Source organism: Pholcus phalangioides, unplaced genomic scaffold, assembly GCF_987345545.1.
Source record: "Pholcus phalangioides strain wild (caught in Gottingen) unplaced genomic scaffold, Ppha-v1.0 ptg000027l_1, whole genome shotgun sequence".
Classification (NCBI taxonomy): domain Eukaryota; kingdom Metazoa; phylum Arthropoda; class Arachnida; order Araneae; family Pholcidae; genus Pholcus; species Pholcus phalangioides.
In genome coordinates, this window is record NW_028301617.1 from 6805487 (window position 1) to 6832220 (window position 26734).

The 26734-nt window shown below is 38.6% G+C and overlaps 1 protein-coding gene across 4 annotated transcripts; it reads right to left on the reverse strand.

Moving 5' to 3' along the window:
- Window positions 1–934: 934 nt before the first annotated feature.
- Window positions 935–18102, reverse strand: LOC149068293 (uncharacterized). Of its 4 annotated transcripts, none has more exons than XR_016195206.1 (3): window positions 17858–18102; window positions 11746–13858; window positions 3342–3835 (listed from the first exon to the last, which is right to left on the reverse strand). XR_016195206.1 is itself a non-coding variant. In XM_089251719.1 (2 exons), the coding sequence occupies exon 2, from the start codon at window positions 13315–13317 to the stop codon at window positions 11830–11832; it is 1488 nt and encodes a 495-aa protein (XP_089107845.1). In that variant the 5' UTR covers window positions 13318–13858; window positions 17858–18102; the 3' UTR covers window positions 9189–11829. The 4 variants fall into 4 exon arrangements, 1 of the variants encoding a protein (XP_089107845.1); XR_016195205.1 differs by having other exon boundaries at window positions 11720–13858; XR_016195207.1 differs by lacking the exon at window positions 11746–13858 and having other exon boundaries at window positions 935–3835.
- Window positions 18103–26734: the final 8632 nt, after the last annotated feature.

Sequence of the window (26734 nt, forward strand, 5' to 3'; positions counted from 1 at the left end):
TGTGACACTTGCTTGGTTTTTTTTTTCATTTCACGAGTGATGATGGCAGTCTTTCCATGACCGATAACACAACTTGTACAAAAATGAAAAGTCGGCCCTCTTCTGGAACGTTTGATGACAGGAAATTCATCGGAATAAGTATCTTTAAAATTGATTAAATATGTTTTTGCTTATCAGTATTCATGCTTTGTTATATCACACGTACGTAACTTCAACAAAAGAAATTTTGACCGTATGCGCGTCACTATAATCTTCAATTATTATCTAGGACTATTAGCTGCTAAGCAATTTCCCTGCACGATAAGACAAACAACTTTCTTGTTACCATCAGAGGGTTTGTAAAACTTCCTTAAAAAGGGAATTTCCCCATTTACGACGTGTGACGTCACTTCGAAAGGGAAAAAAAAAGAGGCTTCATGCACCACAAGAAATTTCTTACGGATTGTTTTCATAAGCGGGGATTTTTTTCAATGAAGTAGGGAATGATTAGGGACAATTAGAGATTTTTGTGATTTTCGTAAAAATTTGGGAGATTTAAAAACTTTTCGGGAGGTCGAGCGATGAAGCTAAAATTCGGGAGACTTGGCAGCTATGAAAAACTTACTAACCCTGAAAATTATTGATTATGAAACCATATTTGTGCATAATAATACCTCGCATGCATAGATAGATGGGGAAAGAATCTATTATTTTGCCGCGATAGTTTTACCGTGGTTTTTTTCACCTACGGCAGAAACTTGCCAACCCTGATACAGTGAAATCTTGATATAATGATACTCTACGGATCAAGAAAAAAATGTTTGTGTAGAGGGTGACTTACATTACCCTATATTGCACGATTTCAGAGTTAAACAATTTTCTGTGAAAAATATTCATTTTTGAACTTAAGCATAATCACTCGATTATTGCTAAGATAGTGGAGATGATTAAATGATAATCAAGTAATCAATTGTTTTATTCAATCAGAATATTATATTTAATGAAATTACACCAACTTTTGAGAGGTCACAGTATGTAAAGACGGAAACATCGCCGGGACTTTATAATGGAATCCCGAGTCTTGTTTGATGGCTATTTTCAGAGGTGGTCAAATTTTATACCTGAAGTCCAACGCCGCCAAGTTTAAAAAATTTTTTTTAATGTATTCGTTCTCTGAGATGACGAATTACTTTCAATAAACTTCCACTAATGGCTGAACTTTTGTTTCCTTGCCTCCAAAAAGAACCAGCAGCTCATTGCTTTCGATTGGTCGAGGTGTTATCAAAATATTCAAAGCACTTAACACACAACTTTCATTTGCGCAGATTTCAGAGTGCAAATACAGCTTTTTTTTTACCGGATCGGATTGCAGTCACAACGCAAGTTAAACTTATGAAGCAGCATAGAAGAGTACCATAGCATTATAGTCAGAGTAAGAAAGAGAAAGACAGATGTTCTTTCTAAAATTTGGTCCCAATTGATTAATATCTGTACGTATTTCTATAGAAAACTGTACTTTGACTTACGTGATTGATGCTGATTCCACCTATCGCATAACTTTGAGGTGGTGTATTACTGTACTTTTTTTTGTCTATTTTAAAAAAGAATTAAATTACTTTGCAAATGGTAAGGTGTTAAACGCTTTTGTAAAACATAATTTATGCTCATTCTTTGATAAAATTAAAATATGCATAGGCTATAATATCATGTTAATATAATTCTTAAACCAAATTTTGTGTGTGTTTCAAACAATTTTTTTGTGTTCTATTTTTTTCTGAAATAATGCTAGAAAAAAAATGTATAAAGTATAAATTTTTGATGATTAGAAAAAACCCATTATTGTCATAGTATTTTTTACTGCAGCTTTTTCACAACTCCAAAATTTATTAATTCTTGTAGTAAAGTTTGTATTAAAAACTTTTATTAACATTTAAAAAAATAATCAAATGCACAATAATGCCTCATATGCATAAATGGGGGAGCAATCAATTTTTTTTTCGTTTTGACGGTTTTACCATCTATGACACAAACTCACCAACCCCTGTCCCTAGGTCCATTGATTGAAGCATTTACGTAACATTTGGAGGGTAAAAAACACTTTAATTTCCCTACAATTGTTTTGGTTAAACGGAATTATCTGGTCTGTAACTCTTATCCAACCCATAGAGATACTCCCTATTGTTACAGTTTTAAAAAAGCCATGTTTAAAATACAAACCCTGGTAACTCGAACAGGTCGTGGTCCCAATTAGTTCGAATTAGCGGGATTCTGCTGTATATGAAAGAGAAAGAACACAGGTAGGGGGAAGGTGAGAAAGATAGGGGCGAAAGAGAAATCTACTGCACAGTTTTCCCTCTTCTTTCCTTTCCCCAACATGTGAACAAGGAAACCAGCTTTTTTTATAATTATCGCCAATACTGCAAATAGAAATCAACCAAATTTATTTTTTGCCAAAAGCATGCACGTGATGGGGTTGAGGATTGTGGGCTGAGAAAAAAATCTCTCTCTAGTAATTTTTTAAAGTTTCTTTGTTTTTAAAGTGTTGCATGTGAATTTTTTATTTTGTAGAAAGAATATTTTCTTCTTGCTGATCGAGTTTCTTTGGGGTTGAACTTTCGGTGGGAGCATAAATGACAATTCGTTGAATATTTCTGGTCGCACACCTCGTACTGGTGTGTATTTCCCCGGTGTGTAATGTCAAATGAGTTTTTAAATCTGGCATGTACGAGAATGCTTCACTGCACAAATCACACTTGTATGGTTTCTCTCGAGTGTGGATTCGATAATGCAAATTCAATCTCGTACGGCGTGTGAATATTTTGCCGCAGACGTCACACTCGTTTGGCTTTCCTGTGCAGTGAGCCTTGTGCTTGTGTAAACCGAAGCTGGAGGAAAACTTTTTGTAGCAACTCTTGCATTCGTGTGGATTCTCGCCAGTGTGGGACAGACAATGAGCAGTCAGGTCCGAACTACGCGCAAACTTTTTGCTGCAGATGTCACACTCGTACGGATTTTCACCAGTGTGCAATCGTTGGTGTCTCGTTAAATTGCCGGTTTGTTGGAATGCTTTACCACATAATAGGCACTCATATGGTTTTTCTCCGGTATGGATCCGACAATGAACAACAAGGTGAGAACGCTGAGCGAATTTCCTACCGCAAACTTCACATTCATACGGCTTCTCTCCTGAGTGCACCGTTTGGTGCGTTCTCAATTCTGCGATGCACGCAAATTTTTTATCGCATAAACTACACTTATGTGGCTTTTCCCCGGTGTGGTACCGGTAATGAGCACCCAAGTGGGAAGGCCGCGTGAACGTCTTGCCACAAACGTCGCACTCCAGACGTTTAACTTCGGTTTGAGACATCTGGTGCTTGCACAAAGAAGAGGAACCACCTCCTTTCGATCTTTCTAATGATAAATCTTTAAAACACACTGCAAATAAACACTTTGAGATGACTTATATTATCTTTGAATATTTATAGCCAGAGATATATGTGAAACCTTTTTTGAAATTTAATATTTCATTTGTACTTTGTATTGCAATCGTAGCGCCTTTTTTTAAGTTGGTTCTCCTGCGAACGCGAAACAAAATAATCATTCTCAGGTTAATAAGATGTTAGTTTAGGCTATCTAGGGACATTTTCTTGCACATTTTCACTTGCTAGAGCCTTCGAGTGCAAAGGATGCATCATAGATATGTGATCTACAATAGAACACGAGTAGGCCTACGTTTTTTAAAAAAATGTCACAATTTATGTTGTGTGTGTGCTTTTACTTTCCTAATACGAATAGACCGCTCTGGTTGAATGCTGAATTTTTGTCTGACTCAGTTTTCATGAGGTTCTTGAAGTGCCTGCAGAAGAAACAAAAATTATCATTTTAACATCACTATATCCATTTATTATTGTTTTTAAATACATCAAGTGTCTGAAATAATATTTTCGATCTTTTGCATGGCACATCTGGAAAATATTATGTATACTGCTTGCTATATAAAAGCCAAAAATGGAAATGTTTGTATTCTTCCACGCGTTGCCGTAAAATATTTATTTCGCTATTATGAATATAGCAAAATAATATTTTTACGAATAGACACAGCAGCAGCTGAAACACGCTTAATTAAAATGCTCAGAATTTTGAAGACCACCAAACGTGAAAGTGTCACCATTTAATGAAACCACGTGAACTGTCTGTTTTTCCCAAGTGATCTCTGATTCGGGATATCAAGAAAATCTTAATCTTTTTCTCAATGACCATGAATTTAAATCTGAATCAAAAACAGCTGTTATATATATCCATAGGCTATTATAGTTATAGAGAGATTATCGTTATATCGAGAAGCAGCAGTTTAACATTAGAGTATAGACATTTCCAAAAAAAGAAAAAATATTGTTTAGAGGAATTTATCGTTATATAGAGTATCGTTGTAGCGAGGTTTCACTGTACTTCGATTTTCTTTTTCTTCAAGTGTAAAGTATCGATCTGTCAGCTTTTGAGTTGAATAATACCTCAATTAAATCTGTAAAATTTCTAATATTCATAATGACCTATAGATTGCATTGTAAACATATTTTTGTTTCCACTCTTAATAAAATATAAATAAAAAGTTTAAAATCAATGTTATTGCACGTATATCCAACTCAAAAGACTTTTATATGAAATTTTCTCGGCTTCATACCCCTAAGTAAACTAAAGATTAAAAAAATATGAATTCAATTCGGTTTTTGGAATGATTAAACATGGCAAAAAACACACCTCACTGAATTCCTTCAATTCCAGTGAAATCAGCACTTTTAACATTGATTTCTATGGGGGGGGGGGGGGGAAACTTGCTGTGCCTGTCCCTCAAAATGATGCTGATTATGACGTCTTTGCAAAAGACCTAATTTCTTCCTCCTCCGAAACTCGTATTTCATAAATGATAGTTTATTTGAGGTCGGAGAAGATATGAAGTTCCATAGTGAGAGGGAGACAAATCACGTTCGTCTTTCCAGACAGAAATCATGTTACGGCCCTCAGCTCATACGCCTTTCTGATTTAAAATCTGAAAATACCGGTGAATTAAATCTCTTGTAGAATAGGTCTACTTTGTACGGAGAATGCACAATATTGGCCGTACGCTCAACAAAAGTTGAAACCGATCGTTGAACGCGCCGTTTCTCCACCTTTCTGAATCCGAGGGCCAGTGAAATGTCAAACACTTTGGCGAACCATTAAGTGACAGCGTGTGTGTAATGAGTCTAATTCGTTATTTGAACATCATTAATATTTGAATATGCATTTAAAAGTTAAAGTCTGTCTGACGACAAACTGTCCTGTCTTGAGAAACACTAGTTTAACTAGGGGTCTCCTCACACAGGGACAGACACAGCTTAACTGATGGTGCAAGGGGTGCGGTGCACGCAGGCGAAAGGTTGTAAAAGGCAGCAGCAGACACACTTCAATTTAACTCCAAAATTTGTAAAAGTTTCACACAGGAAAAATTCACATGACATCCCGCTTTTGAACCATATCTGAATAACATAGATCACAAGGGGCAAGTTTGCATTTCGGTTTCCCTCACCTGTATTTTTTCCAGAACGGTCAAATGAAATCAAAGGGAAAATATCGCTTTTCACTTGTCCCGTCACTGGAGCACCAGAAACATCTTTGAAATAAATTTCTTAATAAAAATCACCTCGTAATACATCATCTTTACAGTCAGCCTTCTGCTAGGTTTGCCATTAGAGGCGAAAGATTAACTCGAGCCACCTCTGCACAGGAATATTCAAAATCGATCTCAAGTAGCCGTAACTTAGGAATCAAGTTGCCCGTTATTTCTCGCACGGCGCACTAAAAACTAAGTAAAAATGACACTGTGTTCACTTCACCTCCTTATCTTCCTGCACTTTATGAACCGGGACAGAATAGAATCCCGGTGCCCCTGACTCTCCCCAGCGCGACCCAACCCGCAAGGGTAAAAGGCTTATATCCCGGGAGGGACAGAGCCTGGGTCGTGACTGGTCTGTCGGGACAGAATAGCAATTCTAGCACAGTGATGCGATATTTTTATTATATCTATAAATAATTAAATTATCCTACACCGCAATAAAAGAAGATAATTATAGGTGCATCTATACATAGAAAAGAACATTCATTGCATACTATCCGTCACAGCTACAGAATTATGAAAAGCTGTTTCCAAATTCATCGCATTCTACAGAATGAGGAAATAAGACACATATACCTATGTTATAGACCAGTTTGTCCTGTATTGCGGAGTGTTGCCATTTGCCATTTAGATGTTGTGTAATATCGTGATCATAGCCATACGCAGAATTCTGCATGAAATTCTTTGTCTTTGCAGTATCAGCCACCTCGTTGGGCATTTTGCCTGTTGTGGCGTTGTATTTGTATTTTCTCGACGGGGGAGGGGGGGGGGGGGGCTTAGATTTTTTTTCCTGCAAAATAACACACTGATCTTGGCTCATGGGAAGGGTGGTTAGAACCCCAAACCCCCCTCCTTTGCGTACGCCAATGATCGATATGGACAGGTTAAATTTACAGTGGTGTAAGTAACATTTTCAACAATTATACGTCCAGAAATGCAATCTGGAAGTGCTGAACTTTTGAAAGAATAATGAACTGTCACATCTTTAATTGTTCACCTCTAAATTGAGAAATCACAAAAATTTTTGTAAACCCTTTTTTTTCCAAATAAGGATTAATGACTTACACCACTAACTTTAACCCGTCTATATTTTTGTATGTTGTTTGATTATGTTAATTTCCTTGCAACATAACATCTTCCATTTGAATACAGATGAGTTCCGTCGATCAACTAGTCCGAAATCTTTTTATTTAAGTCTGTTTGAACACGGCTTGTGGTTGAGTTTCTCACTCACTCATTGCCGCCAAGTCTTAACTCTAATGTTCAGTGCTTTAGCATTTAATCATCAGCTGGTTCGGAAAGTTTTAATTAGTTCACTAAATTTTGCCCGAGTTTTCCACAGATGTCTAGTTTGTTCTCGCCTTCCTACAGTAATCAGTAGACAGTTGCGACTCTTACTATGCATACTGGCATTCACACTCGAATGGAAAAAAAATTAGCGTTTGAAGAATTTTTTCCCATGCGGACTCCTGAACTTCACTGCCAAGGAAAGGGTCAATAAGCTTCATCCCATAAAGAAAATGTAATTAAAAAGTACATTTATCTCACCAAGAAATACATAAAACGGAAAAATTTGCTTTGCAGTTCAATTATTAAAGCGGCAAAAAATTATTAAAAATTACAACAGTTGGCTACTCATCGCCTTTCGGGATTGTTGGCTACACTTCAAGAGATCTCGCTTTGCCAACATATATGTGCGTGTCTGGTTTCGAAAAGCCAGTTGAAATATCATTTGCAGCTGCGTTTTATTAGGTGCCTATAACTAAACAACAAAAATTTCGTTGGGGTAACAAGATTTTTTTTCTCCTTCTTTTTACCCCTGCGCTAGGAAACTCGAAGGGATGGGGTGGGGGTTACTTATCGTAACGAGTGCATTCGCAAAAAAAAACTTCGCAGTATTGCTGAAACAGCTCTCTTGAGTAGCACACAGTTTTTTTGTTCACAATCTATTTTTCCTTTTTTTTTTGTCTTCTGTACATATGAATCGATTTTATAAAATTAATTTTTGACTATATTTGATATTAAATTTTTACGAATCGTATTTGGAGATAATTTTAACCTTTTTTTTATTTCCAACGTAATTTTCTAATTAATTAACAAGTCAGAATCTGTTCCCGGCACATCGGGCTTAAAACACCAGCAAGGTAAGCCACTGAGTAGCGCAGAAAAAATAATAATTTGAGAATAATGTCTCTGAAGAGATCTCAAAGAAAAATCCAATTTCATCTGTTAAAGACTTAGAGAATATGACAGCAGAACTAGTGTACAGAGAGCTCAGAAAGAGTTTCAAGACACCGGAACAATTGTTACACCAGGTAAGAAAATGAGAAAAGAAAAACCTGTGCTTGGTAAATGTGATGATTTTGTGCAAAGTGCAGTGCGGGTGATGATTCACAATTATTTTAGAAGAAATGAAATTCCAACTTTGAATAAAATTCTGCAATGCATTAATGACGATCCAGATTTGCCGAATTCGAGAAGAACGATGCTTTACACATTAATCACAAGTCTTGGATTTGAGTATAAAGCCAGGAGCAAGACCCCTGTCATTGTCAAAAGAGATGACGTAATATTATGGTGGAGGCAGTACTTGAGAGCAATCAGGCATGTTCGAGATGAAGGTAAAACTATCTACTTTTTAGATGGGACTTGGATTAATGAAAGGCACAAAACTAGTCTCAAGCGTGGTCTGACAGCACAATAAAGACAAAACGACAAGCGTACCTGGAGGGTTTATCGACAGGGTTGAAAGCCCCCGTTGGGAAAGGTAGAAGGCTAATCATAGCCCACATTGGAAGTGATAGTGGTTTTTGAGAAGGCAGCCTACTGTTATTCGAGTCCAAAAAGTCCGGAGATTATCACGAGGATATGAATAGTGACGTTTTCAAGACCTGGTTTGAGAGCATACTGCCCAAACTGCATCCAGATAGTGTCATCGATAGACAACGCTCCCTATCACAGCGTTCACGTGGGAGAAAAAAAACCAAATTCGTCTTGGAAGAAACAGGATATCAACTGGTTGAAGCAAAAAAACGAAATAATGGACGACTCCCTTATCAAAGTGGCACTACTACAGGTTGTGGAAAAGTACAAAAGTTAATGTGATAAGTACGTCGTAGATGAAGTAGCAAAACATGCAGGTCACAAAGTCCTCCGGTTACCTCCATACCATTGGATGCTGAATCCGATAGAATTAATTTGGAGATAAGGTAAGGGATATGTTGGTCGAAACAACAAAACTTTAAAACTTCCAGACAGACGTCTGTGAATTATTAGCAACTGCTTTGGATGGTGTGACAGTGGACAACTGGTGAAATGCAATTTCTCATATCATCGAGCAGGAGAAGCTGTGGCAACTGGATGTTAAGGTCGATCTGACGGTTGAAGGGCTAATCATCAATCCATCACAGAGTTCATCAACATCCAGTGAAAGCGAAATGTAAGGAATTTCACTCCTACCAGTATCCATATAATGATCTCCAAAAAGTAAAATATTGAAATGCAGTAAAACAAATATAGGCCCGTAAGTAAGTAATGAAGACCAGCAACAAAAGGGTAAGTTATTCGTAATTTTATTTCATAATGTATTTGATAGAATATTCAGACCAGAAAAATCATGTGTGTGAATTAGTTCAAAAACATAATTTTAAAATTTTGATGGGGGGGGGGGGATGAATAAAAAATAAGTAAAGGATTTCTTAGTATCTACCGTAAAAACAGAGCCGCCATTAGGGGGTGTATGACAGATACGGACGCACCAGGCCCCCATCTTTTGAGGGGCCGTCCCTGTACTTATAGCAATAATGACGTCACGGAGTCTTAATTTTCATAAATGCTAGAATTATTTAATTTATTCTGAATCTTCATGGGGGGGGGGGGGGTTACTCGAATTATTACTGTCAATTATTTTTCTTACTTTCAATTCGATTCTGAATTTACATTAAATTTTAGACAATTTATTTCATTATGATTTTTTGTTAATTTTAATTAAATTGTCTTGTGTGTGTATATTTTGCAGCATTCCTGTATATTTTGCAATTATGTATGAATATTTGAATGCAGATTTCCTTCTCCCACAGAATATATAAAACCAGGGCTAAAAGTATTTTGAGAAACCTCTCCAGTTGATAACACTATTTTAATTAGTGTTATCAACTGTTTTTATTTCAACGAAATTCGAAAAACAGTGAAAATTTTATTTTCTGAAATTTGTAATAAAAGAATTTTCCTATTTCACATCTGAAGTAAAATTGTACGTGTTACTTAACATCCCCAAAGCAGAATGTGCCAAAATCTGTGACGTACGTTGCAGAACAATTAGTGCTACTGCAGAACAATTTGGAAGAATTTTAAGAACAAGTGCAAAAATGCACTATTACATGTATGGGGATTTTTACCGCAGAACATTTCGTCAGCTGATATCTCGTCGTGATAATGTGATCACATTAAGCAGCATCAACTATATATATATGTGACGAACTGTACATAAAATAGTTCTACATATAAATGCTGGATTAGTTTAAGATCAGACTTGTAAGAGTGCAATAGCTATCTTCCATAACCAATGTATAAGCAGATCAACACAAAACTGAACTGTGCACTACTATCATCCTGATAAAAAGTCACGAGTATCGTAGTACTGCCACAGTTTAAGAATAACGCAATTGTCTAGAATGATGATGTTTTTACCCCTCCCCCATTTCATCATGATAATAGTCAAGAACAGCAAGTAGTGTTTCAAGAACTTTCCAACAGAGAATGGAAAAACTATCTACAGTACAATCAACCCTCAGTTTACGAACAAAAAATGATTCGGTTTACAAACAAGCCAGCAGGAAATAATTATACTAAATCGGGAGAAACAATAGAAAAGTCACATGATTTTTTTAAAATTCTTTTCTCAAAATATAACTCCTCTTATCTAGCCTAGGGTTCGAAAAACCTGGAAATTTAATCGAACAACATTTTTCCCAGACAAAATTTATCCAAAATAGCGTATTCTTTGAATTCAACGGGACCACTTTCCCTCCTAGCAGACCGGCTGATATAATTTCAGAAAATTTTGTGGTCCCAAGACTTCAATTCAGTTTTCAAACATAAAAATTAAGATTGGCAGCTAAATTTCTCTAAGTTACTGCGGCGACCTGTCTGGGCGAGATTTGTTCAGCCCTGATCTAGCCCATGGATCAGCAGGACATTTCAAACTTTTAGAGAGAGAGAGGTGTATATCAAACAATTTTTCCAAGCAATAATCTCCGACATTTAATTGACACTCATAGACTTCTGGAAACAAAATTTAAAATACAGTAAAATCCCCTCTTTTATGAACACCAGAGGGACAAAAAAAATTTCCTGAGAAAAGAGCGATGACCGTTATCAGGGATTTGAAATGCATTCTTTGATTATACGAGGGAAATTATTATTTGGCTGTTAGAGGGATGACGGTTTCAAGAGGGGTTTTACTGTACTGCAATGCCCATAGTTCTTATTGATAAAGCTTGGCATCAAGTGACTTACGAACCATTTGCAGGCAGAAGGGCTTTGACACTGAGATTATAGATGATATTAACCAAAATAAACTTGGTTTGGCTTTGCCTGGATATGGGATATACATAAGCCTGTTACTTTCTAAGGTTAGCGATTTTCTCCCTCTTTTACGTTATGCACTTGAGCATAAAGCACTGTTCACACTAAATTCTTCGGGATCCCAGGAACGAACTAATTAATTTTACATTGATTCCTATGAGCAAAAATTTTTTTGGTTTGATAATGGACTTCCGGAACAAATCAAGTTCACAAACAGAGGATCGACTGACTGATTCACGCAAGCATCAGGAAAATCATTGGTAAATAATGTGCCTTCATTCCATGCATAAGGAGGGGAGCAGAATTTTTTTTTTTTAAATTCACACAAAAAATATCTTAATTTCATGTGTTGCGATTCTCTCGGCGTACTTAAATAGGATTTTATGGTAAGGGCAAGTAGCCCAACCAAGTAGCATGTCTTATCAAATTCTCCGCACCTAATATTTCATCATTTTATGAGACATACAGTTAATAATGTTGTGTGCATAGAAGTAGAATTACTATAAAGAGTAGGAAACATAGTTCACTCGCTGATTAGTGTTCAAGTTGCCAGCAACAACCGGTGAATTGGATTGATATTTCTTCAGAATTCTCCTGTCCGTTCATCATAATCATGTGAATTCTTCTACTCTTGTAGGAACAATGGCTTCTTGTGAATCTATTCCCTTCGGACTGAATGTTTCTGTGTGAGCAGAAATGACAACTCGCTGAAATAATTTCTTTGCACATGACTCCATGTTTATTGATCTTTCTCCAGGGTGTTGTATTCTTTTGGGCTCGCTTACATTCGAGGCACAGTCACAATTTTCACTGCAAATGCCACATTTAGTCTTATGGATTCGTTGATGAACAGTTAGGTCCTTCAATCGTTTGTATCTACTGCCACAAACACTACACTGATGCTTTTCCTCCCTCGAGTGGGCCAGGTTGTGCCTTCGTAAGGCTGAGCTGGTTGAAAATTTCTTCTTGCAAATGTCACATTCATGCAGATTTTCAGTCGTGTGGTTTCGATAATGAACTTCAAAGTAAGACCGTGTTGTGAATGTTTTGCCACAAACATCACATTCGTGTGACTTTCCTTCATTGTGTGTTCTTTGGTGTGTATTTAAACCTGAAATGTATCGAAATTTTTTAGAGCAAATGATACACTTGTATGATTTTTCTTTGGCATGAGTTCGAATATGAATCATCAAGTCTGAAGACTGAAGGAAAATTTTACCACAAGCATTACACTCATTTGGGTTCCGCTCAGAGTGAAAACTTTTGTGCTTCTTTAAAGCATATGTGAATGAGAACGTTTCCTTGCAAACGTCACATGACAGAGGTTTTTCTCCATTGTGTATCCTCTCATGTTCTTGCAAAGAAAATTGCTTCGTGAACTTCGCATCACAAACCAAACACTCGTATGGTTTTTCTCCTGTGTGAATAAGATAATGAGTTTTTAGGCTCGACTTTATTCCGAATCGTTTGCCACAAACTTGACACTCATGTGGCTTTTCTCCAGTGTGTATCAAGTTATGTTTTGTCAACTCTGAAGGTTTTGTGAATTTTTTACCACAAGCGCCACACCGATGTGGATTTTCTACAGAGTGCAGAGTTTTGTGCCTTTTCAGGTCTGAGACACGCGCAAATTTTTTAGTGCATAAATCACACTCATATGGCTTCTCTCCAGTGTGGATCCGATGATGAGAAATCAGTCTATTTTTACGCGTGAATGTTTTGCCACAGATGTCACACTGGAACGGCATCTCTCCTGAGTGTGTCATTTTGTGCTGTTTCAACTGTGAGCGGAAGGTGAATTTTTTATTGCATTGTTCGCACTCGTATGGCTTTTCTCCAGTATGGATTCGATAATGCTCAGCAAAGTGGGGAAGCTGTGTGAATTTTTTATCACAAACATCACATTTAAATGGCTTCTCCCCAGAGTGAATCCTCATGTGCCTCTGTAACTCTGATTTACCTGCGAACTTTTTGCTGCACAAATCGCATTCATGTTTTTTCTCAGAGTGACTACGAAAATGAACAGTTAATTGGGAATGACTTGCGAAATTTCTACCACAAACGATGCAATCAAAGTCTTTGTTTTTAGATTCAGACATCTTTTGATCACGAAACAGCAAAGCTAGATGGGAGAATTTTACTTTCCAAATTCATATGCTAGCACCCACAACTGATGAGACAGTACCTAAAAGCCAATTTCAATTGCTTCTCTCTCGGTGTTGATGTTCCTTTTGCATTTTATTTTCAATCGTTGAATTGCAATCAATTTTTGTGGCAGCAGATGTAATTTAGCAATAGTTTTTCATTTAGAATGATGTCTCTGCCCCACTACCCAGTCAATAGGTTTCGTTTAGCTTCCATTGCTATTTTTCTGCTCATTTGTAGATAAGCTTTCCTCCTATGGGAACGATCATTTTCATGAAAGAAATCTTACTGAATACATGCCATCTCAAAAGTCATTCATACAACAAAATGTGACAGAAGCTAGGTTTTGATCAAGCACAGACATTATTCAACATCATCGAGTAATCCCTCGGGCATCCACACTTTTCATCAGTCGTTATATTTTTCATGTTTCTATTTTCAAAATGCGGATAAGGTCTTCCAGAAAAAGCTGTTTCAATGAGGCTCTTCAAGCGCCTGCAGAGGAAACAAAAATTATCACATCAGTTGCTAATTTGAAACTTTATTAACGCATCAAACTAATATTTATTTAATCTCTTAACGAATCTCTGCCTTGTGCAAGTGCAAGAAATACATTCAAGCTCTCTTTCCCTTCCTTCGGGACTCTTAACTGATAATCCTGTAAAAGAAAATATTGTCTCTTTTCTTTTCCTTAGCATTTCTCCCCCGCTACTGTTGGATGATTACAAAATATATAGTATAACATTTTGGAAAAGCATAACCAAGAAAGCCTTCTCCCCTTTCACCTTTTGCCTTCATTTAACATATGTAAACAATATCAGTTTTTGAGATTTATCTTCGCTAGTTCAACTACACATCGCACAAATTTGTTGCCAGAAGCCTGCACGTAAAGGGCTTAATAACATTAATATCTATACAGATCAATCAAGATGTAAAAGTACAGTAAAACCTCTTTTTTGCAGTCACCAGTGAGCTCTTGTGGTACAATGACCCTCCCAATATAACATCCGTTTTTAACAGGAGAAGGGGTTGTTATATGAAGCACAAACTGTATTATTCCAGTTTCTTTTAAAACAATAAATTTGGAGTAAGAATATATAAATTGCATAGAATTAAAATGCAGCTAATTAATAGCATAGAAATCAAAAATGCATTTGCAACTGGAAACAAATATTCGTTCAACTCATATTTTACATTACATGCACTGACAACTGCCGCATTAACCCGTAATTGTTAATGTGTTATAAAATTTTTTAAAATGTTTTATTGTTTTAGCAAAAAAGACGTTCGTTACCACCACTGGTTGCTCAACACTAGAAGAACCGTGCTGGTCATTTAATTGTTTCCTCTCTTCATGTTCGATTTTTATAATGAACCAGATTTTTTCAGACCAGGAGTCCTCAACCTTCCAGACACTCTCTCTCTCTATGGGCTAAATTAAAACTTTTCAGGAAGCCTGCGGGCCACCATGTCATACTATGGTATTCCCCATTATTAAACAGTGATATCCAAATTATTGAGCACTTTTATTTACTCTGGAATTATTCCTTTCGTGAAAAAGCAGTATAAGCACCCTTTTCTTGGCATTGCCGACTCTGCTGTAACTCCGCAAAGGAGAAAGGGAAATAAAAAAAAGCTCTTACCTGTTTTTCTCCCCATCCTCTACCGCAGTGGTTCTCAACCGTGGGCTATATGGCCCCAGGATATTCCAAGGGGGCCCACAGATGGCAATCTCGCAAAAAGGGGCCACGTAGAAATTTGTAAAAAGAGTGATAAAAAAAAATTTAATTTCAAACAAAATCCATAGAATATTTTTTTTTCTTAATTTTTCCCCATTTAAGTAACATTAACAAGAGGGAAAAAAAGTGTTACATGTAATCTGGGTAGTTTTACGACAAACGTTGTGGGGCTGATGGAGTAAGCCATGACACAAACGGTAGAACAGTATTTAGCATAATTGGAGTAACTAAAAACAGGAAATTGTGTGCGTTCAAAGACTTTTCACGCAAAGAGGCTGCCATTAAAAAAACAGACAGATTTGTTAACCATTCATCTGCATTCTTTTGGGTGCTGGTTATAGTGATGGTAGTAAATGTAATCCTAGAAGTAGCGGGGTGAAAAATGAAAGTGTTTGTCAACATCGTTATCAAGCAATTACAGACAGATGGCCATCTAGCGTAGCACAAATCTATCCTCACTGGTATCTATCCGACACTGGTTTGTTGGGGATCGGAAAATCGAATAAAGAATGATTGCTTTGGGGTATTTTTCATGACTTTTGAGAGGAATGCCAATCCATTGCCTCTACTGAAAAGAAATAGTACTGTGTTGTGTTATTACTGCTGGAAAAATAAAAGGGAGGACGACACCACACGTTTTTAACGATATTTGTTAACCTTCCCACCGCTCAGTTCTGGGGCTACCCAATATGTTCCTTAAGGCAGGGTCATAAATACAAATATGTAAGAGAAAAAAATTAATTTAGACCTTTGATTGGTTGGCAGGATATTTCAATGCCTATCATAGGATCCGAGCAATTTAAAGATGAAATTTATCACTTGAAGTGCGTTTTTCAATCCAATTGTTATATGCTTGGGTTACATTATTATAAGGTTTCGAGACGAATGTATTTATATACAGAGTGCCATTTTATTGGATTTGATATATTTTGCAATCTATAAAAGAAGGTAAAACTTTTTTGTATTGATTTTTTCTCAATTTTAATTTAAAATATCAAATAAGATCTTTAACAGAAATAAGTTGAAAACTTATTTGGTTACTACAGGAAAAAAAAAGTTGCACGCTTTGTTTTTCTGAATTTCAATGATAAATTAGTACTATGTGTTTGTTTAGAGTCTGAACAATTAGTGTGGAATGTAGATCTTGATAATAATTCAGGACTCTATCTCTATTTCTATACATGAAAATTGCTCAACTATGTAAAATACGTATATCATTACATGTGTGTAGTACGTCAGAATTCACAACATAAACTTCGAGGCTCTGAAATATTGGATGACATTTGTCGTAGCAATCTTCATTCCATTATGCATATGTATCATTCAATATTTAAACACACTCATGTTTGCTTGTTAGCAAACTACTGTATTAAGAGCACTTAATACAGTGTAACTTCATGTAAGATTGGCACCACTAGTAACTCTTTAAAGATTTTTTAACCAATATTGTGTGAACATTCTATTAACAGGCCTGCAGAATCTCAAATAATTTCAATGCCCTTTTCATACTCTAAAAGAAAAATCCTGTGAACATTAGAAAAATTTTTTAAAAGGGCGTGGGCTACTTTTCAAACTATTTAACCCTTACAGTGACAGTCCCGAGATATCTCGTCAGAAAGGAACCCTCCTTTCTAGCATGTGTTCGCAAAACACCTGTACACAGGACCATAACTCATAACTAAGATTTTTGCCGCCCGGGGCTAACATTATTTTACCGCACCCACAACTTTAAAATCTGATAACTTTACAACAGTGTTCTTCAAGGGCATAGCGAGAGGACTTGGGGGTTCTACTTTACTGCGCACCAACTCCAGTCATATATCGCCATATGGAAATTTGCAACCTGTGGAGTTGGGAAATGACGGCTCCATCCATTGGCGGTCGCCCTAGGCTCGACAGGTAAAGAGCTTGCTTCTGACGTTCTATGCCCGGATTCAAACCCATGAACCTTCATGGTGGAAGACGAGCATCTTTACCACTGCACCACTCTGGCGCTGACTTGGGGGTCTGGCATAGGCGGAGAAAGACTTAAAATTCTGCGGGGGGGGGGGGCACGATATCTATACATTTATACATTAGATCAGTCAACTCCACCTTTGACGATGGCAACAATGCCCCCCCCCCCATGGGGTCTGGTCCCACCACCGAAATGTGAGAAAGTGACTGAAAAATGGGGAAAAGTTCTGGCTATTTGCCTGGTTTCCAATCTGAAATTGCAGCCTGGAGCAGTTGCCCCGCACCCCCCCCCCCCTTCAGTTCCGGCCCTGCCTGTACATGTTGACGATGATGGCAAATCGGGGGCGGGGGAGACTCTCAACCTCATAGGCGGGAATTGACTTGGAAGTCTGGGGGGGGGGCACGATGATGATGTCAGTTCGTATATACATTAGATCAGTCGACTCCACCTTTGATGCTGGAGGGGGCAATGCCCCCCCCCCCGTATCTCCACCCATGCTCTACCTTTCCCTCTATTCTCCAACGAACTCGGAGGCGACTGGAAGAATAAAATAACCGAAGGAAAAAAAAAGGAGTGGAAGAAAAACGAAGCTCGTAAAAAGTTGATGGAAATGAGAGTTCGTAAAATAGAGTGGATTTTAACATTCGCTCTCTCTACGGCATGCTGTTCGGAACAGACGACCAGTTCGTAAAAAAAAAAAAACGCGAGCGTATTCGTAAATTGGAGGTTCGTAAAATCGAGCGTCGACTGTTGCCCAAGGCTGATGAGCATGATAGAGATTATGTCAACACCGCTTACCTGCATCTGTAGAGCGGATACATAAAGAAGGATCGATGACAATTCATTGATGAAAGACGACATTGTAATTATGAACTAACGGGAAGAAAAGATTACTGTATAACACTCAGAGTACAGCAGACGAGTATTCAAACTTTTGAATTAATTTAAACTGCATAACAACAGCCACAAAGGACTTGGTTTGCATGCTCTGATTGAATTATGCACGGCTATCAGCAGCGAAGACTATTTTCTGAAAAAAGTCAGATTACTTGTTTTTTTTTAAGCTTCTTTTCTTCTTCCACATGACGTCATATCCTTGACCTTTCTTGTCGTCTGCTCGAAATATCTTCCTTTCTCCCGCTCAGCCAGAATGTACATACATAGGCTGACCATATTTTGTGGTAATACAGGACATCTCCAAAAAGGACACCAAAAAGACACCACAAAGTTGCCAAATATTGTTGAAACTACGGTAAAATCACAATGGCGGGAAATGAACCATTACTGCAAAATTGCAGTGGATTAAAATGAATTCCACGAAAAAAAAAACGTTCACGAATACAAATGTGGGGAAAAATATTCTCATTTATAGTTGTAATTATCATAAAATAATTTATGAGTTCGAAAATAATGTCAATCTTTGATTTCAATAAAGAATAAAAATTCAAGTAGGCTCTCACATCCTGTAGTGGGGCCCCTAGGCTGGGATCTTTTGCGGCCCCCTCGGTCAGACTTTTAACGGGCCCCTTCTGCAGTTAATTTATAGCGTGAAAAAGCCAAAAAATGATTACCGTCCCGGGACCCAGGGCTAGAGCCCTGTCAGCCCCCCCCCCCAATGTGGGGGCCGTGATTACAAGAATGACGAATCGGTGATTCGTGAAAATTCGTCCGCCTGATACCAGTACATCGAAGAGATTCAAGTCACGCCTCCCAAATACGCCTTTCTTTAGCCTAATTTTATTTTCCACCAGCACACAAACTGGTGTTGCGACCGCGTCATCACAGCTTTCCGCCGATTTGGTGAGGCACAACATTTTTTTCAGAGCAATCAGTTTTCTTTGGGATGCATTTTTCGGTGCGAGCATAAATAACTACTCGTTGGAAATTTTTTGTTGCTGTTTTTCGACTCCCACTTTGTTCAGGGTGTTGAAGTCGTTTGTGTTTGTTAGCATCTGATACTAAAGAGAACTTTTCACTGCAAATATCACACCCGTATGATTTTCCTCTGGTGTGAGTCATCTCATGGTTCCGAAAACTAGAGCACAACGAATACGTTTTTCCGCAAACGTCACATTCATATGGTTTTTCTCCCGTGTGGCGTCGGAAATGAACTTTCAAATTGAACTTGAGTGCAAACGCTTTGCCGCAAATCCCGCATTCGTGTGGCTTTTCTTCGGTGTGCTGTCGTTTGTGTCTTGAAAAATTGCTAATGTTTGGGAATCTTTTACCACATAAATCACATGCGTATGGTTTCTCTCCTGTGTGGATCAGCTTGTGATTCATTAAATGATTATTACGTGTGAATCTTTTTTTGCAGACGTCACATTGAAATGGCCTCTCCCCAGAATGAACAAATTTGTGAGACTTCAACTCGTTTAAAATTGTACATTTTTTGCCGCACACATCGCACGTATATGGCTTTTGCCCAGTATGCCACCGGTAGTGCACCTCTAAAGTTGAAAGATGTTTGAAGCTTTTTCCACAAACGTCACATTTGAATCGTTTTTTACCAGCCATCTCGTGAATGCACAAAGCGTCATCCGATACAAGTTCTTTTCCTTAAGCGTCGTATTTGAATGAGTTCACATAGGTGTAAATTCCTCTGCGACAGTATGTAAAATTTTTACCATAAACGCACACTTTGACGTTCATGTAAAATGTCTACGATTTTCATAATAATCGTTACTTCATAGGTTTAATTCCACGACATCGTCTTTCGTTATAGATGATGCCTTCAGATGATGTTCAAGTGCCTGTAGAGAAAACAAAAATTAACTTCAATTCAACGACTTGGCATTGACGCAAACTGGTTTTTGAATACTTTGAACAGTTATTCATCACCCAGAGATTTAAAACGCAGATTATATATGGCGGAGTATGTATGTCTAATCACTGCCATGATAAACAATCTTAAACCATTTTACATGGAACAGCGATGAGATTTCATTCCCTTGGATTACAAATAATGGAATAAAAATACTCCATAACTTTGCTCCTCGTCTCTTGGAATACGATTTGAATAAAATCGTAATTTACACACAGCAAAAAAAAAAAAAAAAAAAAATTATTCATACAATTCCATACACAAACACGAAGTCTGAAACGAAATATTTTATTGTGTGAACATTTCGTTTATGTTTAACCCCTTAGGATGTTATAAACCCTTTCGATTCTTTAAACAAGATGCATTTCAGGTTTCTTTGAGCAAAAATTAGCCAAAACGAGAAGATATTATATTAACGCGCGGTAATAGGGAGGAAGAGAGATGTCTAGTTAGATTTTATCCCCCCAGGTGTAGATTTCAAACTGGTTTTCACAATGCTACTTGCGTGAAAAGGTAGATAACAATAGAAGGTTTAAGAAACAATAGGCAATAATATATATATATATATGGGGCCGTAACTAGGCAGGTGCACCTGCACAGGGCCCACTTGGGAGGGGCCTGAATTCAAATTCTTGTGCCGTGGCTAGCTACGGCCTGTATATACATGTATATACACTGCTCAAAACAATTAGGGGAGCACATGGTTTTAACAAAATTACGCAAAGATGTATACCGATAAGTAACATAAAATGAATCATCCATAATTTAAAGCCTAGCAGGAAACGGAAGAAGAAAACTTCATATGCAAATCAAAGTTCATGACGTCAAAAACCAGAAAAAGGAGATAAGGGCAGAAATCGGGATATTGCAGAAACGTCTGTTTCACTGCCGTAACTGTGAAATTCGATTGCGCAGTATTTTTTTTTTTTTGAGACAAGGTGACTTGAGGATGTCTCAACAACGTGATTTACCGGAATCCATGGCATGGCGTGTTATAGGCAGACTGGAATCCGGGCAAACACAACGTAGTGTCGCGGACGTTGTTAGTCGCCAGAAGTGATGTCGCAAGGCTGTGGAATCGATTCCAAGAAACAGGAAATGTTAGACGTCGACCAGGGCAAGGTCAGCCTAGTGCCACTACAGCAACTGATGACCGGTATATACGGTTAACAGCCCGTCGAAACAGAAAAGAGAATGCTACGCAGCTGCAAAGACGGTTGCTCTTGGCAACAGGACGAAGGGTGTCCAGCCAAACAGTACGTAATCGGCTTCATGAGGGAGGACTCTATGCACGTAGGCCAATGGTCTGCATTCCGTTGACCCCACGCCACCGTGCAGCCCGAAGAAGATGGGCTGCTGAACATCGAGATTGGGAGCAACATGATTGGAGCCAAGTGCCGTTTACAGACGAGTCCCGATTCAGTCTGGAGTGTGACACCCGACGTGTTCTGGTATGGAGGGACAGGGGCACTCGAAATAACCCCGCATTCGTTCGTGAAAGGTCACAATACAGACGAGCTGGTTGGATGGTATGGGGTGGAATCAGCACAGGCGGACGTACGGACCTGCATATCATTCGGAATGGCACTTTGACGGCCCGAAGGTATGCAGACGAGATACTGCGACCTCATGTCATCCCTTACGCTGGAGCCATTGGAGATTCCTTTGTTTTCCAGGATGATAATGCCCGACCGCATAGAGCTCGTCTGGTGGAGAACATGCTTGAAGCTGAAACAATACAGCGTATGGAATGGCCAGCGTGCTCTCCTGACCTGAATCCAATCGAGCATATATGCTCGGACGACGCATTGCTGCGCGACCAAGGCCGCCTGTTACTGTCCGAGACTTGCAGATTGCACTTCTTGAGGAGTGGAACAGTATTCCCCAAAGTCTAATCGATAACCTCATCGCATCCATGGCAAACAGGTGCACAGCAGTCTTAGCTCTTCGAGGAGACCACACGCCCTATTAAAACTCATGCATCATGTCTAAACAGTACTTTTTTTTTTATCGTTTACATGTAACCAAATTGTTGCCCTTAATCATCTTTTCATGTTTTTTCCATATTTTCAAAGAATTAAAGCTTAATTCCAAATTTTTTTACGTCTTTTTTCTGTATTGCGCATTGATACGCGTGTACTATCCATTGTATGACAATACGTGGCTGTCTCGCACGGTTTTCTTCACTTTTTTGCTTGCTCCCCTAATTGTTCTGAGCAGTGTACTATACGAAAGACTGGGGAACGTTTACGAGTGAATATTTGGTTAATTCAGTTTTTTGTCAAGCTTAAAAGTTGCATGAAACATCAGCTTTTGTAAGAATGCATAATCCAACACAAGAATAATTTGCTGTCATTAGGGATTTTTATTCAAGCCCTGGTGTTGGTATTTGCCTTCAAAGGCTAAATATTTATGTACCAGTTATGCGATTTTTTTAATTGAAGAGTAGATTTTTTTATTTTCATCTATTGGTTTTGATAAGAGCCCTCAAACTCCAGCGCTATGCATAACAGCATGTACCAAACGCAACAGAGCAGCATCTCCTAGAGATAGAAGGCCTCTGCACTGTTTGCCATAAACGTCATTCAGACTACCTAGCAAATTTGCCACATTTTGAAACACAGCGTCCTATTTCGTTTCTTCTCATTTTGGCGTAGAATCTTTCTGATTGGCTCACAAATACCGCATAGAAATCGCCAATTCTGAGCCCGGTCATTTCTTTCCCTCACAAAGATGATACTGGCACACACGAGCAGGGAATCTTTTTCCCTTGAATATTCTGAGGGAAAATGGACGTCACAAGCAGACTGCGGCGGCCTTCTATCTCTAGGAGGTGCTGAACAGAGCCGCCCTTCCAGACGCGGGACTCCTTTCAAGATACGAATAGTTTTCTCTATAATTCTTCTGAGATACAGTAAAACTTCCCATAACGATTATTCCACGTTAAAGGATATTTTTTTTTAAGCTCATGGAATAGTTTTTAATGACGTGACATGGGACCACGTCCCGTCAAAGTAGTGTGTAGCGGCCTTAAGATCATATAAAAATGAGCAACAGTTATTGCCATCGCACATATTAAGTAAGAAAATAACTTGTATTTGATTTCATATAGACCATGTGATTTCTGATCAGGAAATCACACGTAGGAAAAATGCTTTGGCATATGTTCGCGTCTTTTTTCTACGAATTTATTTTAAAATACATCCCCTCAAAGACGAGCGGAGAAAAAAAGACGATTGTAAGTAAAAAACCGTTTTTATTCCCCCAGGAAAAGTGTTAGGGTTGCTTTGTTAAGCACACACGCGGTGTAACAATAACAGCGAAAGAAAGGTATTTATATTTCCTCCACTCTACTCCCAACGTGATATTACGTCAGAAACATCAGAAGGATAAATAATAGCAACACATGCATGGTATAGAGTAGTTTCTCAAAGTGAGCAATATTGCCCCCGGAGGCCATGGAAAGGTCCGGGGAGGGGAAGGGCAGAAGCTTTGAGTTTAGTATAGGATCCTATAGGGGGTGGTTTGAGTTGAGAAAAAAATTTTGCGGAAGGCGAGCTGATGAAAGAAAAAGTTTGTGAAACTATGGTGTAGAGAGATAAGTCTTCATATCTCTGGGTTATAAAGGCATATTTTTAATTTGAACAAAAACATCCAAATAACATATCTTACAAGGAAAGGGCCCAAAGGTGTCATATTCAAAAAATTATGAAAAACCAAGTACATTCACCCCACCGAGAAAAACAAAAATTGGTGGCTGAATGCAATTATTGAAGGTACACAAAATTAAAAATAACACTTGGCTACTCACTATCTGTCGCGCTTCTTGACAATATCTATAAAAAACGCCTTTTCCCACCCTCCAGGTTTTTTTTGCTAGAAATTATTTCTCCCTTTGTCTGTGCTGTACCAACACGTTCTATAGCAGAAAGACGTCACTGAAGTCACCTATTGTTATTGAATATACTGCAAAAAGTAAAAATTTCGCATGTGTCAGCCTGCTATATTCAATAGCTACAGGTGAAATGGAAAGCTTCCTGTTGTAGGTGTTGGCTATATCTAGTTCCGTAACTAGGATTTTTGCCGCCCCAACTTTAAAATTCAACAATTTTATGGTGGTGGTGCTTGTTTCGATCTAAAATTGTTGCCCTTCCCCCTCCCCTCTCTGATTCCGGCCCTCACTGTACTCAAGATCATCTATAGCAGGTCTCCGCGCAAAGCTCGTGACGTCACTGAAGGTCATCCCACCTATAGCCATTGAATGTACTACAAAAAAGGGTAAAGATGGCACATGCATCGGCTTGCTATATCCAATGGCTATAGGAGACGAACTTCTTCGCTGAAGTCACAAGCTTCGCGCGGACGCCTGCTACAGACGATGTTGGCTGTACCTAATCATGTGTTGTTTGAAGGACATCATTCTAAGACTCAGAAACTGGGTTGCAGGATTTTAAAATTAATACTCGGCCTTTATTGGCGTTCAAAATATCAATATTTACAATTGTCTGAGTGACCCACAATAATTCCGCTGGATATTCTGTGCATATTTTAATGAGTAGAATTGGTAATTTTTTCCAAAATTTTTGAGGATGTACCTGTGGACCCTTTCCTTGTAAGATATTTTCCTTAGGAGCTATTCAAATACGAATACGGCCTCAGTGGTCAGATGTTGTCTTTCGCAGATCAAATAGAAAACTGAGTCAACACAAGATGTTAAGGTGTGTATATATAGATCCGCACTACATATTCTCTGGTTTCTGCGGTTTTTCTTTCCTCATCTTCTTATCATTTTGAGGTGTGGTGAGCGTTCCTGATATACTGACATGAGATGGTTCCTCACAAGCGGATGACTTTTTGCTGCTCTAGTAACTTATCACACATTTTGCCTACATCACGTCAAAGTTCAGCGAATCATCCAAGCACAGCGCGTAGAGTGGACCCAGCTCTAGAATCCCTTTTCAGGTATAACACATTCAATCAGTTCACGGAGGAAACATGTGAATTGCCATTAAAACTGATTATATTAATATACTATTAACTTCACCTCCAAACGTCATATTTATCCTTTGGTTCCCTATCGTTCTGGAAAAAGATCGGTTTTCTCTGAGACGCATTTTCCGGTGAGAGCATAAATAATGTGTTAACATCTGCTACTCATGAGAAATTTTCACTGAAAATATCACAACAGTTTGAGTTATTTTATGCTTTCAAAAACTAGAATATAAAAAATACATTTTGCTACAAACATCACATTCGTGATTTTTCTCCCGTGTCGTCGAAAATGAACTTTCAAACTGAACTTGAGCGCGAATGCTTTGCCACAAACCTCGCATTTATGCAGCTTTTCTCTAGTGCGAATTCGTTTGTCTCTCAGTCACTTTTATCCCGAAATCTTTTATCATATAATTCACATTCATATGGTTTTCCTCCGGTGTAGATCACTTTGTGACTAATCAAATGATTATTACGTGTAAATATTTCATCTCTTTCTAGAGACGTCACAATGAAATGGCTTTTCTCCAGAATGAACTAATCTACTCCGTGGGTGTCTCTAATTCCAGAATACACTTTGTTTTCACATTAGATCCCTTTGAAGAAGGTTCTTCAAGCGCCTGTAGAGGGAAAAAATTTTCTGTTCACAACGTGTGTGGCCTGCCTGTCGTTTCCAAATTATTTTCAACTGTTATTCTTTCATCCGAGGGGTATTCAACAAGTTAATCATAACAATTAATTGACGTTTAAACCATTTTACATGTAACACACACAGCGATGATTTCATTTTCATGGACACCACACAAATATAAAAAATATATATTTACTCATTGCCATAAAAATTTGCGCACCAAATAATTGTCGGATCATAACGAAACTTGGCATGAAGATACGTGTCTTGCAGATATTCAAATGATTAGATGCACAACGTGATTACGCAATGTCACAAGAGGGCATTGCACTTCGTTCTCCTTGGCGTATAATTAAAAGGTATGCACAGGCATTTTGCCTGTACTTAATCTGTTGCAGAGGGATGCCGTTTCGCCACCATCGAAGACAATATGATCAGCTGACAGAGTTCGAGAGTGTAAGCGTGTGGTTTCCCTATGGAGTGTGTTGGGTGCGATCATGACAACTATTCGGACACAGTCAGCTGCTTTACTACAGGCCCGTGACTGTCCTTATCATAGCGAGGCGCCTTGCTAAAGAACACTTGTATCGCGACGCCCATTACGTGTGCTACCAATGACACCTACTCACCATCGCCTCCGTTTGTAGTGTCGAGCTCAACGGGATTGGACCGCAATCAATAGAACTAGGGCGTCTTCAGCGACGAATCGAGATTCAATTGGGGCAGTGATGACAACCGTCTACGTGTGTGGAGGCCCCGCGGGAAACGCCTCAATTCTGCCTTCCTTATACAGCGGCACACACCGCTCGCACATCTGGTGCGATGGTATGGGACGCGTTCGCATACGACACCCGGTCACCTCTAATATTCATCCACAGTACCATGACAGCTCAGCGGGAAGTTCGTGACATCCTTCAGCCACATGTGTTGCCACTCATGGCAGGGCTCCCAGGAAGCATTTTTCAACAGGACAATGCTTGACCACACACAGCAAGGGTGTCACAGGAAATGCCTCCGCCACATTAACACCCTTCCTTGGCCTGCCCGATCCTCAGATTCGTCATCAATCAAGCACATCTGGGGCACTTAGGACGGAAAGTTGGGCAGCATAGAAAGTAGATTGAACTAAAGGCGTGCTTACAGCAACTGTGGAATGAGGTGACGCAGGACACTATACGGGACCTGCATGCCTCAATGCCCATCCGTATCACGTATTCAAGTTAGAGGT